Raw genomic sequence first — 21,001 nt, 5'->3', positions numbered from 1 at the left:
GCCTGACCCTTGCCCCACCCCCCCAGAGCCTGTCCCCCGACTGGTTTGAAGGAGACTGGGTGGCCTCAGCCGCAGCCCCCTTCTCAGGGTTCCCCAGGGTCTGCACTAGGCCATCCTCCACCCCTTCCCCTCCCAGGCCCGCAGGTGTGGAGGCCAAGTGGGTCTCTCCTTATCCTGGAGGCCAGTGCAGACCAGCCGTGGGTCAGAGGGCACCTCCCACCCCTGGGGGGCAGGGGGGAGAGGCATGGGGCAGAGCCCAGAGCCCCTGAGAATGTGTGTGTGCTCGTGTGCACTCCTGCGAGCTCCACGGGCTGGCGCTCGTCTGCGGGCAGAACCGTCTGGTGGGGCGTGAGCTCCTGCAGGGGCTGTCGCGTGTGGCTGTCCGGGTTGTGCACTGCACAGCTCCAGGGCCGCCACCCCACTGTCGCCAGAGGTGGCGCGTGCATCTGCGTGCGCACGGCAGTCGGGTGTGCGGAGGGAGGGCGCCTCTGCTCCGTCTGCGCGGCAGGGCTCCATGGGTCGCAGGGGCCCTGTGTGCGCCCTGCTTCAGCCGAGGGTCTTGGCAGGGTGGTGTGCGTGCGGGGCGCCGGGCAGGTGTCAGGAGCAGGTGGGCGATGGTCGGGATGTGGGCAGGAGAGGCCGGGGTGGGTTCACGCGGGGCCGTCCAGGGGCTCTCAGTCGCCCTCGTATCTGTGTGCTCTGGTGGGCGCTGGTCTGTGAAGGGTCTGGAGTCCTCGTGAGCCTGCTCACTGCTGGAGAGAGGGGTGCCGGGTGCCCCCAGCCAGCCCCAGGGCATCCCAGGCCCAGGGCGTTTCCTCCCCCCACCAGGGGGGAAGCCACCTGGTGTGCAGCTTGAGGGGCAGCCTGGGGACACCGCTGGGTCCCACCTCTTGAGCCCCTTCTCAGCCGCACCCCCTGGACTGGCCGCCCACTCCCCACACTCTGGGGGTCTGATCACCAAGTGGAACCACATGCTGCCTCCCTGTGGCCAAGTGCGCTTGGCGGCCGGCCCGGGAGACAGACGCTTCCTCCTGGGATGTGCCACAGACCCCAGGGCGGGTCTCCCCAGGGGAGCCCTGCTGGCCGGAAAGCCCAGGACCCCAGGTGCTCCTGGGGTGCCTCAGTCTGAGGGTGGTGTCCTCTCCCCACCCTTCTGAGGGCTGTGACCTGACCCTGCCAGCTGGAGAGCAATGCCCTGCTTCCACATATCCACCCGTCTAAAGGGGAGTGCTGGCCCCGCCAGCCTGAGGACACGTTCTGGTGGTGTGCCACCTTGCACGAGCCGATTGTTGTGTGTTCAGGAATTTTGCACACCTCGAGGAAAGCCTCGTTGCTCCCAGCAGTGCCGTCCCCTACCCTTCCCGATAGCCTCGTGACCCACCTCCTCACCTTTCAGAGTGTCACCTTCTCAGTGAGGCCCTCCCTGGCGACCCTTCTTTGCTCTTCTTTGCCGTAGTCCTTTCAAAGCACCTGTGGCCATTGCCTACCGTGTGCTGGCCTCTTTGTGGGCTTCAGGGGGGCGGGGCTTGTGTCTGTTTGTGTTCATTGCCCAGAACAGAGCCAGCTCATAGGCACTTGGTAAGCCTTGGGTGGGTGGATGGATGGATGGGTGGACGACGGGTGGGTGAATGGATAGATGGATAGATAGGTGAATGGATGGTGGATGGATGGGTGGGCAGATGGATGAATGAGTGGACAGGTAGATGGGTGGATAGATGGATGGATGGATGCGTGGGTGAGTAGATGGGTGGATAGGTAGAAGGGTGAATGGATGGATGGATGGATGAGTGGGTAGCTAGATGGGTGGATAGGTGGAAGGGAGGATGGATGAATAAAGGATGGATGGATGGGCAGATGGATAGACCACAAGGCCCAGGGGTGGGCACAGGCACAGGGCCTCCCAGCTGCCCTCCCAGGACAATCAGTGCCCAGGGAATCTGATGTTATCTCTCCAGCTCCAGCTAGAAATGGAGGCATGGCATCCCTGGCCTTCTGGCGTAGCTGGCTAGCAGCATTTCTGAGCCGCTAGGAAGCAGACAGGGCTACAGGACAGCCAGACCCGAGCTTGGGCTGTTCGGGGTCCTAGCCTAGGAAGAGAAGGTGACCAGCCGTCCCAGTCCACGGTTGGGGTGGTTCCCAGGGCACAGGACTCAGTCTTACAGGATTTTCTGGGAAATGGGGCTTTCAGAGCTAAAACCAACTGCCTGAGGAAGGATGACAGACCCCAGCCTGCCCCCCTCTGCAGGGCACCACCGAGGAGTCAGGATAAGGCATCCTCTCTGAGGCCCAGCTTAGAGAGGAGACCACTTGTGTGAATGTAGGATGTGGAATGTGGCCTCCTCCCTCCTCACATTTCAGCGGTGTGGGGGTTGTTCTTCAGCCTCTGCTTCCCCTCCCGCTTCGTTGGGTGTCCTTGTGCAGTGAGCAACCTGCACAACTGTGCACAGCGGCCCTGTGCCAGGCCTTTCCCGTCCTTGCAGTGTCCCTGGGTCCAGCCTTCTTCTTCTTGGGCAGGGACCCTGCTCCGAGCCCAACCCAAAATACTGTCCCCCAGCAGTGAATGTGGGGCTCATGGGGGTGATTACTAATGATCAGAGCTGTGAGTCCCAACTGGAGCCGCAGCAGAATCCCCCCGAGGCCTGATGGCGCAGCGGGTCTGCGGTGGGGCCTGAAAGTGCGCACTTGCACTAACGAGCTCCTGGGTCCCGCCGCTGCAGGTCCAGGGACCCCACTTTGAAAACCACTGGACTAGGGCGTTTGTTTTCTTGCAGAGGTTCCCCACCAGCAAGGCAGTGAGGAAGGTCCCCCAGGCTCCCATATTCCCTCCTTTTGGTGAGACCTGTCACGGGGTCCACAGGCAAGAAAGGCCCATCCCTGCGGGGCAGTTAGAGCCCACTGGGGGCAGCAGGGACACCTGGTGGCTTCTCGGTGCTGGAGAAGGGTTCCGGCTCACAAGCAGAGCCTCTTACCCCCATAGTGCCTGTGCAGCTCTGTCGGCACCCCCATTTCACAGATGAGGAGACAAGCTCAAGCACAGTCAGAAGAGGCAGCGCTGGCCCAGGGGCTGCGCGTTCACCGCTTGGCTGGGCACGATGGAGCTAGTGAGGCGGGGGTGCTCCTGCCTGGGCGAGGACTGGAACCCCACCCTGGGCCTGCCGTGGGGAGCGAGGGTGGTGTTGAGGCGTGGGCTCCCCCGGCTGTGGCTGTTCCAGCTCCCCAAGAGGGGCTGCCCTCCCCTGGGTCCTTGCACCCAGGGCCCGGGCTGTGGGTGGTCACTGGTTCTGTGTTTGTCATTACACTCTGCTGGCCGCACAACGTAGGGGCCTGTGGCTTTGGGGAGTTGTGCCCCATCTCAGGGCTTCGGTCGGCCCTGGGGAGCAGGGGCTCTGAGGGGCTGCCTCGAGAGAAGCTTCTGGCTGAGCCCACCCTGGGCTCTGCAGGAAGAAGGGCGCAGGCCATAAGGGGTTTCCTGGGGACTCGAGAATATTCCAGAGCATAGCTGGTGCACCCTGCTGACCCGTCCTGACCTTCCGCCCTGCCTGGGGTCTCCGGGGCTGAAGGATGCTTATGACAAAACGGCTGGGTGTGGAGGACTGGGCCTGCCTGACCCCATCGTGGTGCAGGTTCTGAGCACTCCTGAGCTCCGCGAGCTTGTGCACTGGGCTGGGAGGCCTGGGGGTGGATAGGAGGGCAGGACGTTCGCACGCCCTGCACGGCCCCCAAGCTGCCCCACAGGGACAGGGGCCGCCCCTGGAGCAGGGGTCATCGGGCGCTAGGCAGCGTGCAGGCCGAAAACCACGGCCTCGGTGTGCTGCTAGGAGACGTCAGACACGCAGACGAAGGTTTGGGCTGTCGGTGTGTGTCCAGACGAAGCTGTGGGAATGTTCCAACACAGGGAGGCTGGAGAGACCGGGAGGTGGTGGGATGGCCGAGCTCAGTGGGTCCTGCCAGGAGGGCACCAGGAGCTGGCAAGACATGGGTGGAGGCTGGCCTGGTTCAGGGGTGGTGACTTCCTGGGCCAGGGAGGGTGGAGGTCTGGGGCTGTGATGTGCATCCCTGCCCCACAGTTTTGTGAGGTTTGAAACTACTTCCGAGTAAAAAGAAAGATGCAAGCAGGATTCTGGGTCCACTTTCCACACTGTCACTTAACCTCTCTAGGCCTTGGTTTCCTCGTCTGTAAAGTGGGCACAGAGCATCTAATAGGGCTTTTGTGTGAGGAGCAAAGAGCTGAGGGCCCGCCAGGTCTACGGAAATTCTGGCAGTTATATGACATGGCAGCACCTGTCCTAGTGAGTACTGCTTGCTTCGTTCTGCAGATGACAGAACTGAGGCACAGAGAGGTTGAGTAATGGCCCTAGGACACAGAGCGGGGAGTGGCTGTGCAGACCTTGCAGCCCTGACTGCCCACCTTGGGTTGTGGTGAGGACTGAAGAGGCCCGGGAGTGACGTGCATGCCGGGAGCGGGGGTGAATTGCCGCCGGCCTGTCTTGACGCCCCATGACCGGCCCTGGTGGAGTGGAAAAGGGCAGGGCAGCCCATTGGCCCGCTCGCCATCCGGGACTCTTTACAGCCGTCCACTGGGCCAGCGGGAGGAAAGGACAGACAGAGCTGGTAGCAGTTTATGCTGCTGAGTGCCCGCCCTTTGCTCTCTGAGGCATCTCTTTCCCACTCTGGGTAGGAATGGGCGGTAGTGGGTTGTAAATGTTTGGCTGTACCCCTGGCGCCCCCGCCCCAGGCTTCAGCCCAGAGGGACCGGGTCGCGGAGCGGGGAGGAGGCCGAGCCTGGCTGTGCCCCGGCCCCACCCTGCAGGGTGTTTGCTGAGCCCGTCTCTCCCGTTCCCCAGATGAAGGTCACAGTGTCCAGAGGGGGCGACCACAACAGTGACGGCGACAGCGTCCGAGAAGCCACCAGCTCCCGGAGGAGCAGTTCTCGGGACCAGCTCAGTGACGTGAGTAGCCCAGCCGCTCACCGGAGCATTTCTGGGTCCCTGGGGCGACTGCCAGACCAGCCCCCAACCTTCAGACGCTGCAAGCCGTTTGCTTAGGGGCCCAGAGTCTCAGCTGAGGGTTTTGTGCTCACAGTTAGCATCTGCCTTCATTAAAACATGATTTTTCACTAATTAGGGCTTCCCCGTTAGGAGGGATTTAAATGAGGAGCAACCATGAGGCACTGGCAGGGGCCCACGGAGGCGACCGTGCTGGGGTGCAGGTCCTGCATCCCGCTGTGGGCAGGCTCGGGGTTGGTGCCAGGCTGGCAGCCGGCAGGGATGTGGATGGGGAATGACTCCCACAGATGTGTTTATTAAGAAGGGCAGGGGGAGTGTCCCTGGCCCGGTGAGTCGGTCTGGAACTGCAGGGAACAAGCTGGAAGCACTCCCACCTGCCCAGGCGGACCAGCCTGTCAGCTCGGGCTGGCAGTGGCGTGGGTGTCCAGCAGACCAGCTCTCTGCTGAGGCAGCCACTGGGGGCCACGCGGAGGGGAGGGTGCGCCGCCGAGGCACAAGCTGGCCCGGGTCTGGGGACACCCTTCGGTGTCCTGCCTAAAAGACGGCTCCCTGAGCTCAGGTCCCGGGGTGGGTGTTCTTGGGGCCCAGTGTGCAGATGACCCGGGCAGGCAACACACAGGAGCTCCCGCTGGGATTTGGCCCACCACAGTGGGGGTGCTGGGTAGCCCTCCAGGGCCCCCAGGTCTCCCTGGACCATGGAGAAGGGGATGGGCAGGTGATGTAAGGGCTAGGGGTGGGGACAGAGGGGCCCCAGGGGGAGGGAGGACTCAGGCAGAAGGGGCCCCAGGAGGAGGCGCTGCTCCGGGAAGCGGCCTTTGTCTTCTTGACCCCCAGCTGCAGAAGTGGCGGCAGAGCAGAGCTGGGTTTTCTGCAGGGCTAAATGGAACGAGCCGTCTCTCATTATCATTTAAATGGGGGCTGGGGGAGGGCGGGCACGGGAGGCCGGGAGGAGGGCCTAATTGCCGGGCTCCGATCTTGTTGCCACAAGATGGGAAAATAGGCTGGTAATTGTCTGGGGCCGCGGGGGCTGCCCTAGTTCGAACTCCTCTAATTGCCAGCCGGGGTAAATGAACGGAGACCGATTCTGAGCACAGCGCCGGCGGCGTGAGGGCGCAAGCTTGGGGGCAATTGTGGCACCCTCCCCACCCCCATCCGCAGGGTCTGGGACTGGGCCAGCCCTGGTGGTGAGGGACCCCCACTGCGGTGAGCTCGGCCTGGCAGACCCCAGGGGCTGGCCCGGGCCGCCAGGGTCTGCCTGGGGAGGGGAGGGGTGGCCTGGCCTCAGCTGAGCAGAGCAGAGCGGTCCAGGCTGCAGTGGTCACCCCTCCCAGAAGAATCTTGGCATCTGGACCTCAGTGCGGGCTGGACCCTGGTCTGTGGGTCCCACAAACCTCAGACAAGCCCACCCTCGCTGACTGCGCCAATGTCCCCCGCACACACACCTGCCCGGTCACCATGTCCTGTCCTCCTGGACCTCAGGGCTCAGCCCTGGTGACCACCGCCAGCCCTGGGGAGCTGGTGAAATGCACTTGACTGGTCTCTCCCGTCAGATCCGAAATGCCCTTTTGAACCAGAGGGAGCGCCATCAAGCATCGCTGGGGTCGCCCTCACAGGACCTCTGGGGTGGCTGCCAGCCTCCAGGCCACAGCTAACCCCCACATCTTGACATCTGAGGCCCCAGCTCCTCCCCCAGGAAGGCTTCCCGCTGGACCCTGTGACCTGGGAGGCTCGTGGGTGGTGAGGGAAAGGTCGACCTGAGCACAGAGAGGGGGTCGACCCCTGGCCCAGAACCCCGTGTGGAAAGGTGGGGTTGGTCCTCTGGGAGGGGCTGAGATCTGGCCAAGGGCTGAGCCCATCCCCGAGGCACGTGGGGAGACCCCGCTGGGCTGGACCACATCTCCAGGTCTGAGGGTGGAAGGCTCCTGGTGTGGGTCTTCAAGCCAGGCCCCAGGCTGATCTGGGCTCCATGGTGCTCGGCGTGGCCCCAGGCCAGAGTTCCAGCAAAGACCCCGGAGGGGGCTGCCGGTCTCTGCCCGCTCAGGTCCTCGGAGGAGAGGGTGGCCATCAGGGGCTGCCCCCGGTTCCTGACTGTCCTTCTTCCTTCCCTGCAGAGCTCGGCGCAGGCGGTCTCAGGCAGAGGTTACTCCGTAAGTCTCCCGCCCTGCTTCTGCTGTCTGCTCCCCGCACCCCGGCCCTCAGGAGTCCCGACTGTGCCAGGCGCTGCCCCCAGGCTGGAGGGGGTTGGTGCAGGTTGGGGGTGGGGCCAGAGTGGGCAGAGGCGGCAAGGGAGCATCCCGCCTGGGGTCCTGGCCTGCGAGGAGTGTGGGTGGGCCGGACACTCTGCCTCTGGGTCCTGTGGGGCAGCGCTTGGTGTCAGGGGTCCCACCCGTGGAGCAGCTGCCCCCCAGCGCCCTGACACCATCTCCCGGACCATACTCGGCCGGGCCGGAGAGTCTGGACCGGGGCATGAGGCCCCAGCCCCTTGGCTGTCGTCTGGGGCCCAAGGGCAGGAGGGGGACGGCCTGCTGCCGCCTGATACTCCAGCCAAGGGGGGTCCCGTCCCTGTCCCCCAGCCCCCTCCTCACGACTTCATTTCATTTCCTCTTAAGTATCAGGAGGACTGTTAATGACACCATAAACCCAGAGCTCCGTAAAAGCCATTTCGGCGGATTTACAGCCGTTTTGGCTCGTTGGAGGGCAGGGGCCTGGGCTCCGCCCGCCTCATCCCCGCAGCCCCTGATTTACTGCGAGTTCCAGAGTTCCAGGGTTTGACAGGCAGCCTCTCTAAATCACGGGGGCTTTTTATAGGGTGTGTAATTAACCCATTAATTCCCCGGGTGGCAGGGACAGCCATGGATCCCTGGCCGTCCTCTCCCCCAGCTCCCCGACCCCCAGGGTCCGCTGGCCCAGGCAGCTCTGCCTTCTGCCTCTAAGCCCGGGCCAGGCCATAGCGTCTGCGAGCCTTTGACCTGGGGGGGCTGGACACTTCTGGGTGGTGGTCCCGGGTACCACCAAGGGGTGTCTCCCTGGGGAGGCCTCTGCCCTCCTTGGGCAGCCTTGGTGCTCTCATCTGTGGTCACAGTCATGGTTGGTGGCCCGTGCTGTCCCTTCCTCCCGTGGGCCTGGGCGGACCTGACACACCAGCATCCCCTGGAGCTGACTGTGTTGGCAGTGACATTCCAGCCAGGAGCTGGGCCAGGACCAGGGCTGTGGGAGATGGTGGGCAGTGTGGCGCAGGTCGGCATGGGGGCGAGCTGGCACGGTAATGGGAGCCAGAACACCCACCGGCCTGCATCGGCCCGAGGGTCCAGGAGTCCCGAGAGGCTGGGCCCAGGGACGCCTTGTGTGGAGCCTCCCGCTGGCTCTGAGATGCCCGGGGCAGCTGGGGTCTCCCTGCCCCAAGTCTCCTTGCCAGAGCTGCTGGGCGGCCCTTCTGCTTCCAAATCACCATGTGTCATTCGTGGTTTCTCCCCAGAACGCTGCTTTGAATGTTTCCTGGAGAAGAACCTGTAATTAACATGCCAGCTGCTTGCAGCTTAGCTCCGTACCGCCGCTGCACAGGAGTGACAGATGGTGGCGGGCAGGGGCCCAGCCTGCTGCTCAGCCGTGGGGTTCCTGAGCCATGTCTGCGGCAGCCTGCGTGTGCGCACCAGGCCCTGGCGTGAGCAGATGTGTCCGCAGGTCCCTGACGTGTGCCGGCCAGCACTGCAGGGCATGCGTGGTCAACCCGGCCCTGGTGGCACTCTTGCCCAGTTGGCGTGGTCGCAGGTGGGGCTGCCCCTGCAGCTGGAGGAATGGAAATGGGCCCGGAGGACCCTTGCCCAGCAGGCAGCGGCTCGGGGCTGGGGGCAGGCAGGCGGCTCTGCCAGGAGCCAGGGGGCTGGGGTTTGGAGGCCAGCTGGGCTGAGCTCAGGGCGGCTGCAGTCCTGCCTCTAGACCCAGATTTCACTGTGGAGGCCTCAGACACACCTGAGGGTGCCACTCAGGTTGGGGGCCGTGTCTGTGTGTGGCTCTCAGTGAAAGGGGAGTGTGTGTTGTGTACCCCTGTGTGTTGACATATGTCTGTCACATGCACGTGCCTTGAGGCGGTGTCTCTGTGTGGCCATGCGGCTGCACGCCTACGCGTAGAAGCGTTACGTGTTTCTCTCTGGCCGTCTGTATGTGTGTCTGGGTCTTGTCCTCTCGCATGTCTGTCTGGAGGTGCCCGGATGTGTCTGTGTTTGTAGCAGGTGGGTGTGTGCCACACGTGTGTGTCTGCATGTAAGTGTCCATCTGGGAGCCTGTGACTGGACGTGGCACGGGTGCATCTGTACATGTACAACTGTGATTCTGCAGGACGTGTGTGTGTGTGTGTCTGGCCACGTGGCATTGCGTGTAGGTGTGTACCTTGGCCTGTGTGTCCCTTGCCGTCTGTGCGTGTCTGCAGTTGGGGCCTCAGGCCCAGCAGAGGTCACGCTTGTCCTTGCCTCTCCCCGACAGCGTCCCCCCACCCCCATACTAGGTGACAGGGCAGCGGGGGGGGGGGGGCGTCTGTCACCTGACCTGGTTTATAGACCATACTTAAAAAAGTTTAATTTGCCGAGATTTATCCCCAGCAAATCCCCAATTATCGTTCATCCTCAACAGCGTCTGTCCTGAGAGCTCCGTGCAACCTCCCCTGCCCGCCATCAGAGGTTCATTAGTGCCGTAAAATTACTTAGAAAGTGATTTTCCTAATTTGACTGCTTGCAACCAAGGACACGAGGATTCGTCTCCCGCCGAAGCAGGGGACTTGGGGCTTTCCTGTATTAAAGAGAAATGAGTATCTAGACTCCCGCCGGGGCGGGAGGCCGGCCCTGCCCCCACCCCGAGTGTGCTGCCCGGGGACGGGAGTGGAGGACGCCAAGCGGCAGTGACGCCGTGCTGACCCGGGCAGGTGTCCCATGCCACCCTCGGGGTGAACGTTGTTATCCTGGCGATGGCTGCCCACCCTGTAGATGAGGGCGCTGAGGCACGGGGGCAGAGAACCCGCTGCAGCGCCCACTGTCAGGACGGGTCTCTGCTAAGGGACCCCTGGCCTTGGCCACACCTCGGCGTCCCTGCCGTCCCCTCCCGCCCAGCCCCGCCCGCCCCCGGCCCCTGCTTGTCACCGACGGGAGGAAGCCTGCCCGCCACCTCGCCCGCCTGAGCCCACGGCACAGCACCCAGCCGGTTGCCTTTGGCACCTCTCCCGCCCTCACTGGCCAGTCTCAGCCGAGCCGCCATCCTCCCGCCTCCCCTGGGCTTGGGTGCATTTGTTCCTTCCCTCCTCCCCTCAAGACACCTGGGTTGAGGTCTGCTCTGCACCAGTCACCGCCCTTCACGGCAGGCTGGGAGGGAATCAAACAGCCAACGCCCCTGCCCCGGGGATAAGTAGCGTCCCTGTGGAGGCGGTGAGCGCTGCGGAGGAGTTTGCTTGGCGTGGCGGGAAGGCCTCCCCACCTCACCCTGACACCGGAGCGGCCCTGACACACACGCACACACAAGGAGCGGCCCTTGCCGCGGGGCCCACGTGGGTCGTGTGTCGGGAACAGTGCGGGGGCGGTCAGTGAGCCTCTAACTCTGGTTCCCAGTAGAGTGGTGGAGGGCTGGGAGGAGGGGGCACCTGCCTGCACCCTGGCCTCCAGGATGCCCAGGCTTGCCTGGGTCGGGCGGGACCCCACCTGCCAAACCTGCCAGGGTGGCCCCCGTACACACACACACACACACACACACACACACACACACACACACGCACGCACGCACGAGGCACGGTTAGCTGATGGGCGTGACTGCCTCAAGGGGGTTTCTGGAAATGAACTCTGAGCTGTTGGCTGGGCTGCAGAGAGCCTGCCAGTCTCACATCACCTGCACTGCAGCGCCAGCCCCGGGTCTCAGGGACCTCCACACCTCGCGTTCCTGGCGCAAGTGAGTGAATAAGACATGTCAAGGCCCAGCTGGCGCCCTGCCCCAGGGCCACGGGGGGGGGGGGGCTGCTGCGGCCTGTGGCGCGCCCCTGGCTGGTCCCTTCCCCTCGGAGCCTGGGCAGTGGGGCAGAGTTAAAACTAGCAGCTGGCGTGGCCCAGACAGAGCCGACACGAGGGCTGGCAGGGCCCAGGCTGGCGCTGTGCCCAGCCAGCTGTTGCCGAGGACGTCTGTCTGGAGGGGCGGGGAGGGGGGCCGCCGGGGCTCATCGTCGAGGAAACACCTCGACATCTGGGGTCACGGGAGGCTCCTTTCCTCCCCGTTCTGGGGCTGGGTGCCAGCTCATGGCTGGTGGCCTCAGCTCCTCTGACGTGGGCCTCCCCGGCGGGCTGGTTGGGCTTCCTCCAGCGTGGTGGCTGGTTACCAGGGTCCCGAGAGCTTGGAGGAAGCAGTAGCGGTGGCGTGGCCTCAGCTCCGGGTGGCACGGCGTGGCTTCCTGAGGCTGTGTTGTCGTAAGCACCCCTTAGGCTCGTGGGGAGAGGCTGTGGGTGCCTCCCCTCTCTGGTCAGAGTGTCAGCACCTCATGAGAGGGGTGCAGGCACCTGGGCAGCCTGGGGAAGCGCAGGAGCCCCTCCCCACTCTGACGAGGCCTCTCACACTCGGGGGCGCAGCGGCTTCCGCTGGGGAAGTCAGCCGTGCACGCGCATGTGACACTGGCATCAGCCCACGCGCAACCCTGTGAGGTGCGGCGGTGGCCGAGGCCAGCTGCGCTCTAGCCACGACGGCAGGGCCGTGTCCCGTGCCCCATGTGTGCACGCGCCCACCACCCTGTGGCTCCTGCCGGCCCTCCTCCCGGACGTGCTCGTCGGGGCTCCCGGCTCCACACTCAGCTTTCTGCCCTGCCACCCTCTCTGGCAGGAGCGAGCGGCACAGCCCTGCCTTCTGGGAGCCCCGGTCTGGGGCTCAGGAGGGCAGAGCAGGTGGCCCCCGGGGACGGGGTACCTGGTTGGCCGCCTGCAGGTCACTTGCTAGCTTTGCCCGTAAGCCAGGGGCGATCGTGGCTGAGATGAGGTGCAGCACGTGGCGGGGGACTCGGCTCTCGTGAGCCTTCAGGGGCGGGACGGCTGGTGGACGCGAGCGGCAGAGTCCTGCTGGCTGGCAGAGGCACCCGGCGTGCCCCTGGGCCGTCCTGAAGCCTATCTGCCCCCGTGCCCACCGCGGGAGCGGCTCAGCGCCCTCAGCCCCTGCAGCGCCCACTGCACACTCTGGCGGCCCGGGCCTCCGCTAACCCGCCCCGCTGCCCCCTCGCAGCCCGCGGCAGGCTCCGTCTTTATGAGGCGGGTTTACAACATCCGTTACCCTGCTTCTCGGGCCACTTCCGAGCAGCCGTAATTTGTACAAAAGCAATAAAAGCCTGTCAGGCTTTCCCTGGAGCCGGGAACTGCATCCTCGTCCCACCTCCGAGCACAGGACAGTCCTCAGCCGCCCGCTGGGAAGGGGTCGCCAGGGACGGCGGGTGTGCGGTGGGCAGTGTCCTCACCTGTGATGCAACCCCAGCCCGTGCCCAGCCAGCCTTCTGTCAGGAGGCACCGTCTGCCCATACATCCATCCGTCTGTTCGTCCATTCTTCCATCGTCTGTCCTTCACTTGGCCCACCTCTCAGGGTCCTGGGGTGCAGCTGTGCCCCACATTCGACCAGGCAGAGGACACGGAAGTCCTTCCCTGTGGGTTGATGGAGAGCCTGTGTCCCGCTGCCCCTGTCATCCGGCACCTCTCCTGGCCTGGCTTGGGGCAGGGGGGTCAGCACCGCCTCCTCGGCCAGTTGTGAGGGGTTCTGAACGAGGCATGTGGGTACATCCGTGGTTGTTATTCCCAGGGAAGCAGACCGTGATGTGTTCGCCTTGGGAGCCAGGGCCAGGAGGGGAGAGCGCCCAGGACAGCCGGACCGTTCTTTGTCGCTGACCTGGGTCGGTGGGTGTGGCACCAGGAAGGGAATGGCCCTCAGGGCCTCTGCTCAGCTTCCTGGGAGCGGGCACTGGGTGGGGGGCCTCTCTAGGCCGGGGGCAGCAGGTTCTTCCTAAGAGCGGTCTAGGCCCCAGATAGAGCAGGGACAGAGTGATAAATAAGAGAAGCAGGTGACCTGCGCGGTGCTGTAGGCGTAGGTGGTGCAGGCACAGGGGTGCTGGAATGGGGGGTGGGTGCTAGCTTTACAGGGGGTGCTGGTGTAGACGGAGGAGCGGTCAAGGGCTCGGGATTTTCCCGGCACGAGCGGCCCCGAGTGGAGCCGTGCGCATCTGACAGGTCTGCCTGCCGGGGCTTCCCGTGGGCGCACTCTGGGCCCCTCTGTCTGTGGCCATCCTCTGCAGGCAGCCGGGTCCTTGGCCCCTGACTCTGCTGCCCCGCACAGAGGTCAGCCTGCCAGGGCGCGGGGTGTGCAGCAGGCAGGCCAGGGCAGCATGCCCTCCCCCTGAGGGCTCCAGCGTCTGGGCCCCTCCGGGGTCCTGGGGACCCGGCCTCCCGGCCAGGAAACCTCCTGCGGCCACCCTCTGTCCGGCCAGACGCTGGGGTGGGAGAAGGAGGCGTCCCGTGTTCCCCGGGGGTCCCTGGCCCAACCTCTTGGCCCTGAGCCCGCGTCGCTCCCTCCGCCCCACCGCTGTGTGCTGCTCGTCCTCTCAAGGAGCAGCGCCCCAGCGTGTGCTGCGGGGAGGCCGTCTGCGAGCCCCCACGGGTCACAGTCCGGTTGGGGTGGCACAGACCTGGGCGGCCACCTGCCTCTGGGAGCCCTTGGCCTCGGGGCGCGTGACCCGGCAGGACGGCTTGGCCCTCCGGTTGAATATTCTGGCTCCTGGCTCTGCTCTGTCAGGAACACGCTGGAGCCACCTCCGGGAAGGCCAAGTGTGGCCCCCAGGTGTCGATCAGGGATGGCAGAGCCAGAGGCCGCTAGCCCCTGCCCGCCTGGAGGCTGCACTGCCAGTCCGAGGTCCTGCGAAGCCTTAGGGGTTGAGCGGCCCGCTGGGCAGGGCCTAGCAGGGTCTCAGGTCGGGAGAGGAGGTGAAGCCGCCGGGCTGGGTGCCACCCGGTGCCCCAGTCTTCTCATCTGTAAGACAGTGAAGCCCCGGGACCCGCCCCACAGGGCTGCGGGGAGAACCCGCGAGCCTGCCAGGCGCCTGCTGTTACTCTCTGAGTGCGGCGGGTCGCTGTCACACTCCACGTGTCTGCCGAGGGCACCACTGAGCCTGTGGCCTCTGCGCCGCCCGCCCTGGGGGCACAGGATAGCGAGTCTTGGGGTCCCTTCCCTGGTGGGGAGATGGTGGGAGAAAGCAGGTACATCAGCGGCAGGTGCTTCCAGAGAGTGCTGGCTGCTGCGGAGGGCATCTGGGGGCAACTGTGCCAGCGGTTAGGGGCAGCGTCCCAGGAAGAGCCAGCAGGGAAGTCGGGCCAAGGGCACCCAAGCTGGGGTGCAGGTGCGCCAGGGGCCCGAAAGGAGGAAGGGAGGGGCCCGCCAGCCCATGGCTTCAGCAAGGCTCGTCCCAGCTGCCCAAACACATCAGGCGTTGGCACTCCTCTGGGTGGGTGGCTCCATGGGAGCTCTGGGGAGTGGTCAGCAAGCCGGACTGGAGGCTGGGAGGCCCTCTGCTCGCTGGGGGCCTGAAGCTTCAGGCTGGGTAGTCCGGGCCTCGGGTTTGACACGGGTGTGTCACCCTTGTGTATCTTGTGCTGTTATCTGAGCAAGGGTCGGATTTAGTGGCAAGAGAGCATTCATTCGTGAGAAAACCTCAAGTCTCCGTGGCATTTTGCAACCATCTTTAAAAGGCTCCCCCCCACCCCCCATTATTTTATTTCAAACCGCAGCAGACCCACGAAGAGGCATCAGCCCGCTGCAGAGGCAGGAGCTGAGACGCACGCACCAGCCCGCCCAGCGTTATGGAGCCGCTGACGGGAGAACACCCGCAGCTGGCCTTGCGGGGTCAGGCCTTCAGGGGGCCTTGGATCTGGGCCCCCCTTGGGCACTTAGCAGGCACTGCCAGGAGAAGCTACCCCGGACACCGTACCAGCCCCTGCCCTGCAGGCACCTCCATCCCGATGCCGAGCCCCTGGCCTCCGTACGGGGTCCCTCCCCTCCCCTGCTCTCCATGTGGAAGGCTCTGGGACATTCTAGAAACCACTGGCCCCCAGAGCTGTCTCGTCGTATCCCACTGCTTTGTGCACTCAGCTCTGGGCGTTCTGCCCCCATAGCTGGGCGGCAGGCTGCAGGTGGCCTCACCCACACTCCTGGCTCCTGGGTGGGCGCAGACCCACCCTCTCCATGGCAGCTCGAGGCCCTCCACGGGGCTCTCCCTGTGGGATAGTGGGGCGGCTCGGGGCTCTCAGGGGGCCAAGGCAGCCCTGGGGCTGGCCTGGTGGCACGTGTGCCACTTTCCGTTGGTCGGCTCAGCCACGCCAGCCCAGGTCCGAGGGGAGGGGATGGGCCTCTGCCCTCGATGGGAGGGCGACCGAGAACATGGCCTGCTGCGGTGTGGCCCTGCCGCCTCAGGACGCCCCTCGCCAGGCCAGCGAGCTGCTTCTCACTCGTGTGTTTGTCATAGTTGCTAAGTAACCAGTTGCCCTGACTTAGTTGCTTAGGGCAGCAGCGCTCACCATGAGCGTTTCTGAGGGCGGGCATTCAGGGGCGCTTGGCTGCGGACCTCTCCAGAGCACAGCCTTCGGTGGGGGGGCGGGGGGGCGGTGAGGCCCAGCTCTGGGCAGCGTGGTCACTCTGCAGTGGGCTCTGGGAGGGCTCGTGGGGGCCACCACAGCCCCCTCCCCAGGTTCCTCCCCCGCCCCTCTGGACAGGCGGCAGCTTCTACCCCCGGCCCCACCCGTCCCGCCCCCTCGGCCTGCGGGGCGGCTGCAGAGGCGAGATGCGGCGGGCGCCCGCCCCTCCTGGCCCAGCCTGGGGTGCCAGCAGACCCTGAGCAATTCAGGCCCCTGGAGGCCCCGCCCCCCTCGCACGAGCCAAGGACTCTCGTCCAGTCTGGTCCTGTCCCTAGAGCCTGGACGCCGATGCTCTAGGGAACCCCTCAAGGCCACGGCCACATGTGCCAGGAACCACGGCTGGAGGGACGGTCATTCTGGGGAGTGGGTGGGTGACAGGCAGGCCGCTGGGAGTGAAATTCAATTATGTGGAAGAGGCGGGGCTGCCAGGACCCAGAAGGTTAGGAATTAATGTTAACACCGTTCTGGTTAAGACTTTTTGTGTTGATAAATAATTCATAAGGCAGTTAGCGCTTTGCGTCTGACAACAGGAGAATATATTAATACAGTCGACTCCAAAAAGGTCAGCGGCGGGCGGCAGGGGCCATCTTTTATTCATTCCTGACATGGGATCGTTCATTATTCCAGCCCAGTGAGGGCTGCGGGGAGAGCCGCTGATGAGAAAGGGAGAGCACGTTTGGTGTGACCCAGCGTCCTAGGCGTGGAGGAAGGATGGACCCAGCAGGCCCCAGCGAGGCCCCTGAGGCGAGCCGAAGGCTGCAGCGAGGCCCCGCCTGCTCCCCCGCAGCTCGGGCGGGAAGTGGGTCCTAAAGCGGTGACTGCTGGCCGTCCCCAAGTATTTGTGGCGCCCTCGCTGTGGGCCAGGTACCACTCCAGGCCCCAAGGTCAGAGGATTGAAGAGAACCCAGAAATCCCCGCTCTCGTGGAGGCCATGGAGGGGGGGGCAGATGGGAAAGAGGGGAAGCAAGTCAGAGGAGTGTCGTGTCAGCAGAATTGCACGGAGCGGATGAAGCAGGAAGGGGAGAGGATGTGGAGGGTGCCCTGAGGCTCGGGGTGCAAGGGTGCCATCCGAGGAGAGGCTCGGAGGAGGGGCCCGGCCTCTCCGGGTACCTGTGGCATTGGCGCTCCTAAGGGGAACGGAGTGCGTGGGACCCTAGCCATCACGTGAGCATTTGTGTGTCAGTGTGTGTGTGCTTGGGCATGTGTGCAAGTACGTGTACAGGTGTGTGCGTGTACACAACAACGTGAGTACACGTGTGTACGTGCAGGTATAATTGCAGTCGCAGTGTGGCCGGCCAGTGGCGGGGGGATGTCAGGGGAGCTGGTGGCCCGGGAGGCCTGTGGAGGTTTGGGGACGTCACGTTTGCCCCGGGAATGAGGCGGATGTCACTCTTGGCTCTCAGCGGTGATGCGGCTGCTGCTGTGTTGCCAGGAGCTGCTGGTGGGGACAGATGAGGCATAGAGCGGAGGATGGGGGCTGCAGGGATAGACACGTCTGGCCCGTCTGGGGACAGCAGATTCGCTAATCGGCTGGCGGAGCCTGCGCGGAGGGCTCAGGGAGGGCTCCCCGGAAGGACGGGGCTGCCCTCCGCGCCCCCTGTCCCCGCATCCTGCGTCGCCCCTCACGGTGGGACCACATAACCCCAGCACAGGATTAGAAAGCAGAGAGTTCGGCCCTTGGTGAAACTGATGGGAAGAGAAGTTGCTGGGGGAAAATGACTCGTTCGTGATGTGAGTGCCAGGCCTGAGCCCTGGCGCGGATGCGCAGAGCAGAGGCCATGGGGCGCTTGCAGTGCGTCCTCATCGCTCTTGGAAAAGTTACCCACAAGGAGATGCCCCAGTTCTCCTTGGTATCTGTGGGAGCTGCACCGGGAGAAAATGAAAAGTAACTTTGTGTTTTTCGTAACAGGGTCAAGGCTCTGGTGATACTGAGCAGGCTGTCAGCTTTGTGAACATTCCAGAATTATGTGAGGTGCTAGGCAATGCTGTGGGTACGGCCCCCAGCACAGGCAGAGCCCCACTCTGTGTGACACCCAAAGCGCCCTCTGGATACCGACCCTCGAGACCCGTGAGGGGAGGAGGAGGGTGGGAGCGGCCTGTTGTCAGGGCCTAAGTCATCCAAATGCTCATTCGTTCATTCCCTGCCCGTGCTGTCTGGGGTCTGTGTGTACCCCCCGAGTCATTCATTGGTTCACTCCCTGCCCGTGCTGTCTGGGGTCTGTGTGTACCCCCCGAGTCATTCATTCGTTCGTTCCCTGCCCGTGCTGTCTGGGGTCTGTGTGTACCCCCCGAGTCATTCATTCATTCCCTCCCTACCCCCTGCTGTCCGGGGTCTGTGTGTACCCCACGAGTCATTCATTGGTTCACTCCCTGCCCTTGCTGTCTGGGGTCTGTGTGTACCCCACAAGTCATTCATTCATTCACTCCCTACCCCCTGCTGTCCGGGGTCTGTGTGTACCCCACGAGTCATTCATTCATTCGTTCCCTGCCCCCTGCTGTCCGGGGTCTGTGTGTACCCCACGAGTCATTCATTCATTCGTTCCCTGCCCCTGCTGTCCGGGGTCTGTGTGTACCCCCCGAGTCATTCAGTCAGTCACTCATTCCCTGCCCGCGCTAGACTGCAGGAATGAGATCTTTGTACTTTTTTTTTTTTTTTGGCCTTGCCGCGTGGCATGTGAGATCTTATTTCCCGACCAGGGATTGAACCCGTACCCCCTGCATTGGGAGCGGGGTGTCTTAACTACTGGACCACCAAGGAAGTCCCAGAATGAGATCTTTGTTCTCAGGGAACTTGGGTTTCACTGGAAGGAGGCTGATGATAAACAAATGAGCAACTAACTGAAGATGGCTGCAGGGCGAGGTCAGGACTGCACAGGCAGCTGTGGAGAACTGCACCCAAGCCCAGCTCAGGAAAGGGTGGGGAAGGCCAGCCTGGCAGGGGAATGGGGGGCGGGGCAGCAGGCCAGTTGCACAGGCCAGGCGTGGGAAGGCCTGGAATTCTGTTCCAGGTCCTCCTGAGGTTGGCGGGTTGGGAGGGGCGGCTTTTGCTGTGCCCGCCTCCCCTCTCACTGGGCACCGGCTCCACCCCAGACTCTCCCCACTGAAGACAGACCACACGCTGGCCGCTCGGAAGCCGCGGCGTCCACAGCGACAGCTCAGACTTGGGGCCTGGGATGAAGCCGGGCTGCCAGCAAGACCCGCACCGTGTCCCCGGAGGCTTCCCTCAGAGGCAGCCCTCAGCCGCGTCTGAAAGTGCAGGAGGGGCCCCAGCCCCCCACCCCGCTGGCTCTCAGGCCCCGCGAAGCCCTCGGCCAGGCTGCAGGGCCATCTCTTCTCAGCCAGGCTTGGCGGCGCTGTGGCCCCCAGAGCTCCACCCACTGCCACCTCTGGCTCCGGCTCCCGGCCGGCGAGGCACAGGCGCTCAGGCAGAAGCGGGGAAAGGGGAACGGGCTGCGGGGCTCAGTCCTCCTGGCCCGGAGGGGCCTGGGGCAGGCAGGTGGGCCGTGTGGGCTGAGCACCTGGCCCAGGCGGACTCGGGCCCCTCTGTCCCCTCTGCACCCCATGACGGATGGCGTCCCCACAGCGCATCCCTGCTCGGTGGTCTCCCCACCTTCTCTCTGCTCACAGAGGCAGTCCAGGCTCAGGCTGTTAGGATGCAGTAACTTAATTGCTCGTTAATTGAGTAATTAGTGCTTTGTTTTGCTTTAAAGCCTAAACACTCAGAAAAAGTGACTTAGCTGAGTAAACAAGAATGGAATTTTCAGGATCCACCATCCAGGCATCATGCCTAGTTAATCAGGGCCGACTGTGACTTCCTGGGCCGAGGGGGCCAGGGGCTCTTTGAGGGACCTCAGTCCAGTCTTGGCCACCACGAGGGAGTCGCTGGCGTGGGGCCCTGACGATATGGGCCAGGTTAAGACTGTGGGTTCCGGAGCCCTGCTCACCCACCCTCCAGCCATGCCCTAGGAGGACTCCCAACCGCTCTGCCTCAGTTTCCCCGTCCATAAGCAGGTAGATCTGTGGCGGGGCCTAGTGAAGTGTGTGGAAGCAAGCCCAGTGAGCAAACACAGCATCAGCCCCGTGCCCTGTGGTTTTCTGGGCCTCTGCCTCTCTTCTGCCCCCACTCCTGCCAGCCCTGCGGTCCCAGGGCTTGCCTGGGGTTCTAGGGCAGGTGGACAATGGCACAGGGCCATTTGGGGCCCGGACCCAGCTCACAGCCCCTGCTCAGTGGCCATGTGGCCGCAAATAAATCCCTTTAACCTTTGAGCCTCTGCTTTCTCATCTGTGAAGTGGGCTTATGCCACGGTGAGCACTGGTGGCTGCGGCCGCCCTTGAAAGGAGGGTGGTACCAGCCTTCCCCAGCCATGAGCCCAACTCCCGGCACCGCAGAGCCGGCCACCCGACAACCCCATGGGCACCCCATTCCGCAGATGAGACAGCAGAGGCCCCAGCACTGCCCTCCTGGCACCCCCGCCCCCGAGGGCCCCCAGGGTCTACTTCTGACAGAGAGGGGGTGCCTGGCTGAAACCCTCAGCCGCAGTGCTCCTTTACATGTTGGAGGTGCGCATACAAGGATGAGAAGTGGCCTTCCCACTGCAGAGCGTAACCGAACAGCGCCGCCTCTTCCCAGGCTGCCCGCGGCCCAGCGGGGCTCACAGCGCCTCGCCTGGCTCTGTATTTTCGCTGAGTCGCTCAACTGGCATGTGTTCTACATCCCCATAGGGCGTTTGCAGCAGAAGCGAAGGTGACGCTTCCGCCCGGGCTGGGGTCCCTCTGCTCCCCAGACAGTGACGCCCCTCTCTTCTCCCCCAGTTCTTCCAAAGCGGCTCCAAAAAGCAGAGTGTTTAATAAGCTGGAGCTGATGTGGGGCCAAGGGCGGGCGCCCCGAGCGCAGGCACGGACCGTCCACACAGCCACCGCTCCCGGGCCCGCGTGGCCCCACGGCAGGTCGCCTGACTGTTCAGGTGCCACACCCTAGTGGGACATCTGGCGGGACACGCTAGGGTAGAGCAGCCCTGGACAGGGTGCCAGGTGCTCACGTGTGAGATGCCTTAGAGCACGACTCCCGTGTCCTGGCGCTCAGGCGTGCAAAAGGCACACATGAGCCACGAGAACATGCCCAGCGAGCGCTGCCCACGCCGAGGACTGTGCCACCGGGGCTTCCCCGGGCGTCCCCTGGCACACCTCCGGCCACGTGGCTACGACCCAGGGCAGGGCTCAGCACCGGCTGCCCAGCAGCTCAGACCTTCCTCGCTGCCACGCTCAGGTGGCCTGAACAGAACGTCCTGTCACCTTCCACTCACGCACAGACCGCGGAT

At 64.2% G+C, this 21,001-nt stretch overlaps 1 protein-coding gene across 1 annotated transcript in view; it reads left to right on the top strand.

Annotated features, from left to right (window-relative positions):
* FBRSL1 (fibrosin like 1) overlaps positions 1 to 21,001 on the top strand; it is an 85,348-nt gene that overhangs the window by 26,947 nt on the left and 37,400 nt on the right. The window contains exons 3-4 of the mRNA XM_082667140.1: positions 4,845 to 4,949; positions 7,118 to 7,153. Coding sequence (XP_082523266.1) covers positions 4,845 to 4,949; positions 7,118 to 7,153 — 141 coding nt within the window. The remainder of the gene's footprint in view (positions 1 to 4,844; positions 4,950 to 7,117; positions 7,154 to 21,001) is intronic.

The sequence above is a fragment of the Grampus griseus genome, assembly GCF_964374135.1.
Source record: "Grampus griseus genome assembly, chromosome: 12".
NCBI classification, from domain to species: Eukaryota; Metazoa; Chordata; class Mammalia; order Artiodactyla; family Delphinidae; genus Grampus; species Grampus griseus.
Note: the sequence above shows the minus strand (reverse complement) of the source record. Positions and strands in the feature narration are given on the sequence as shown.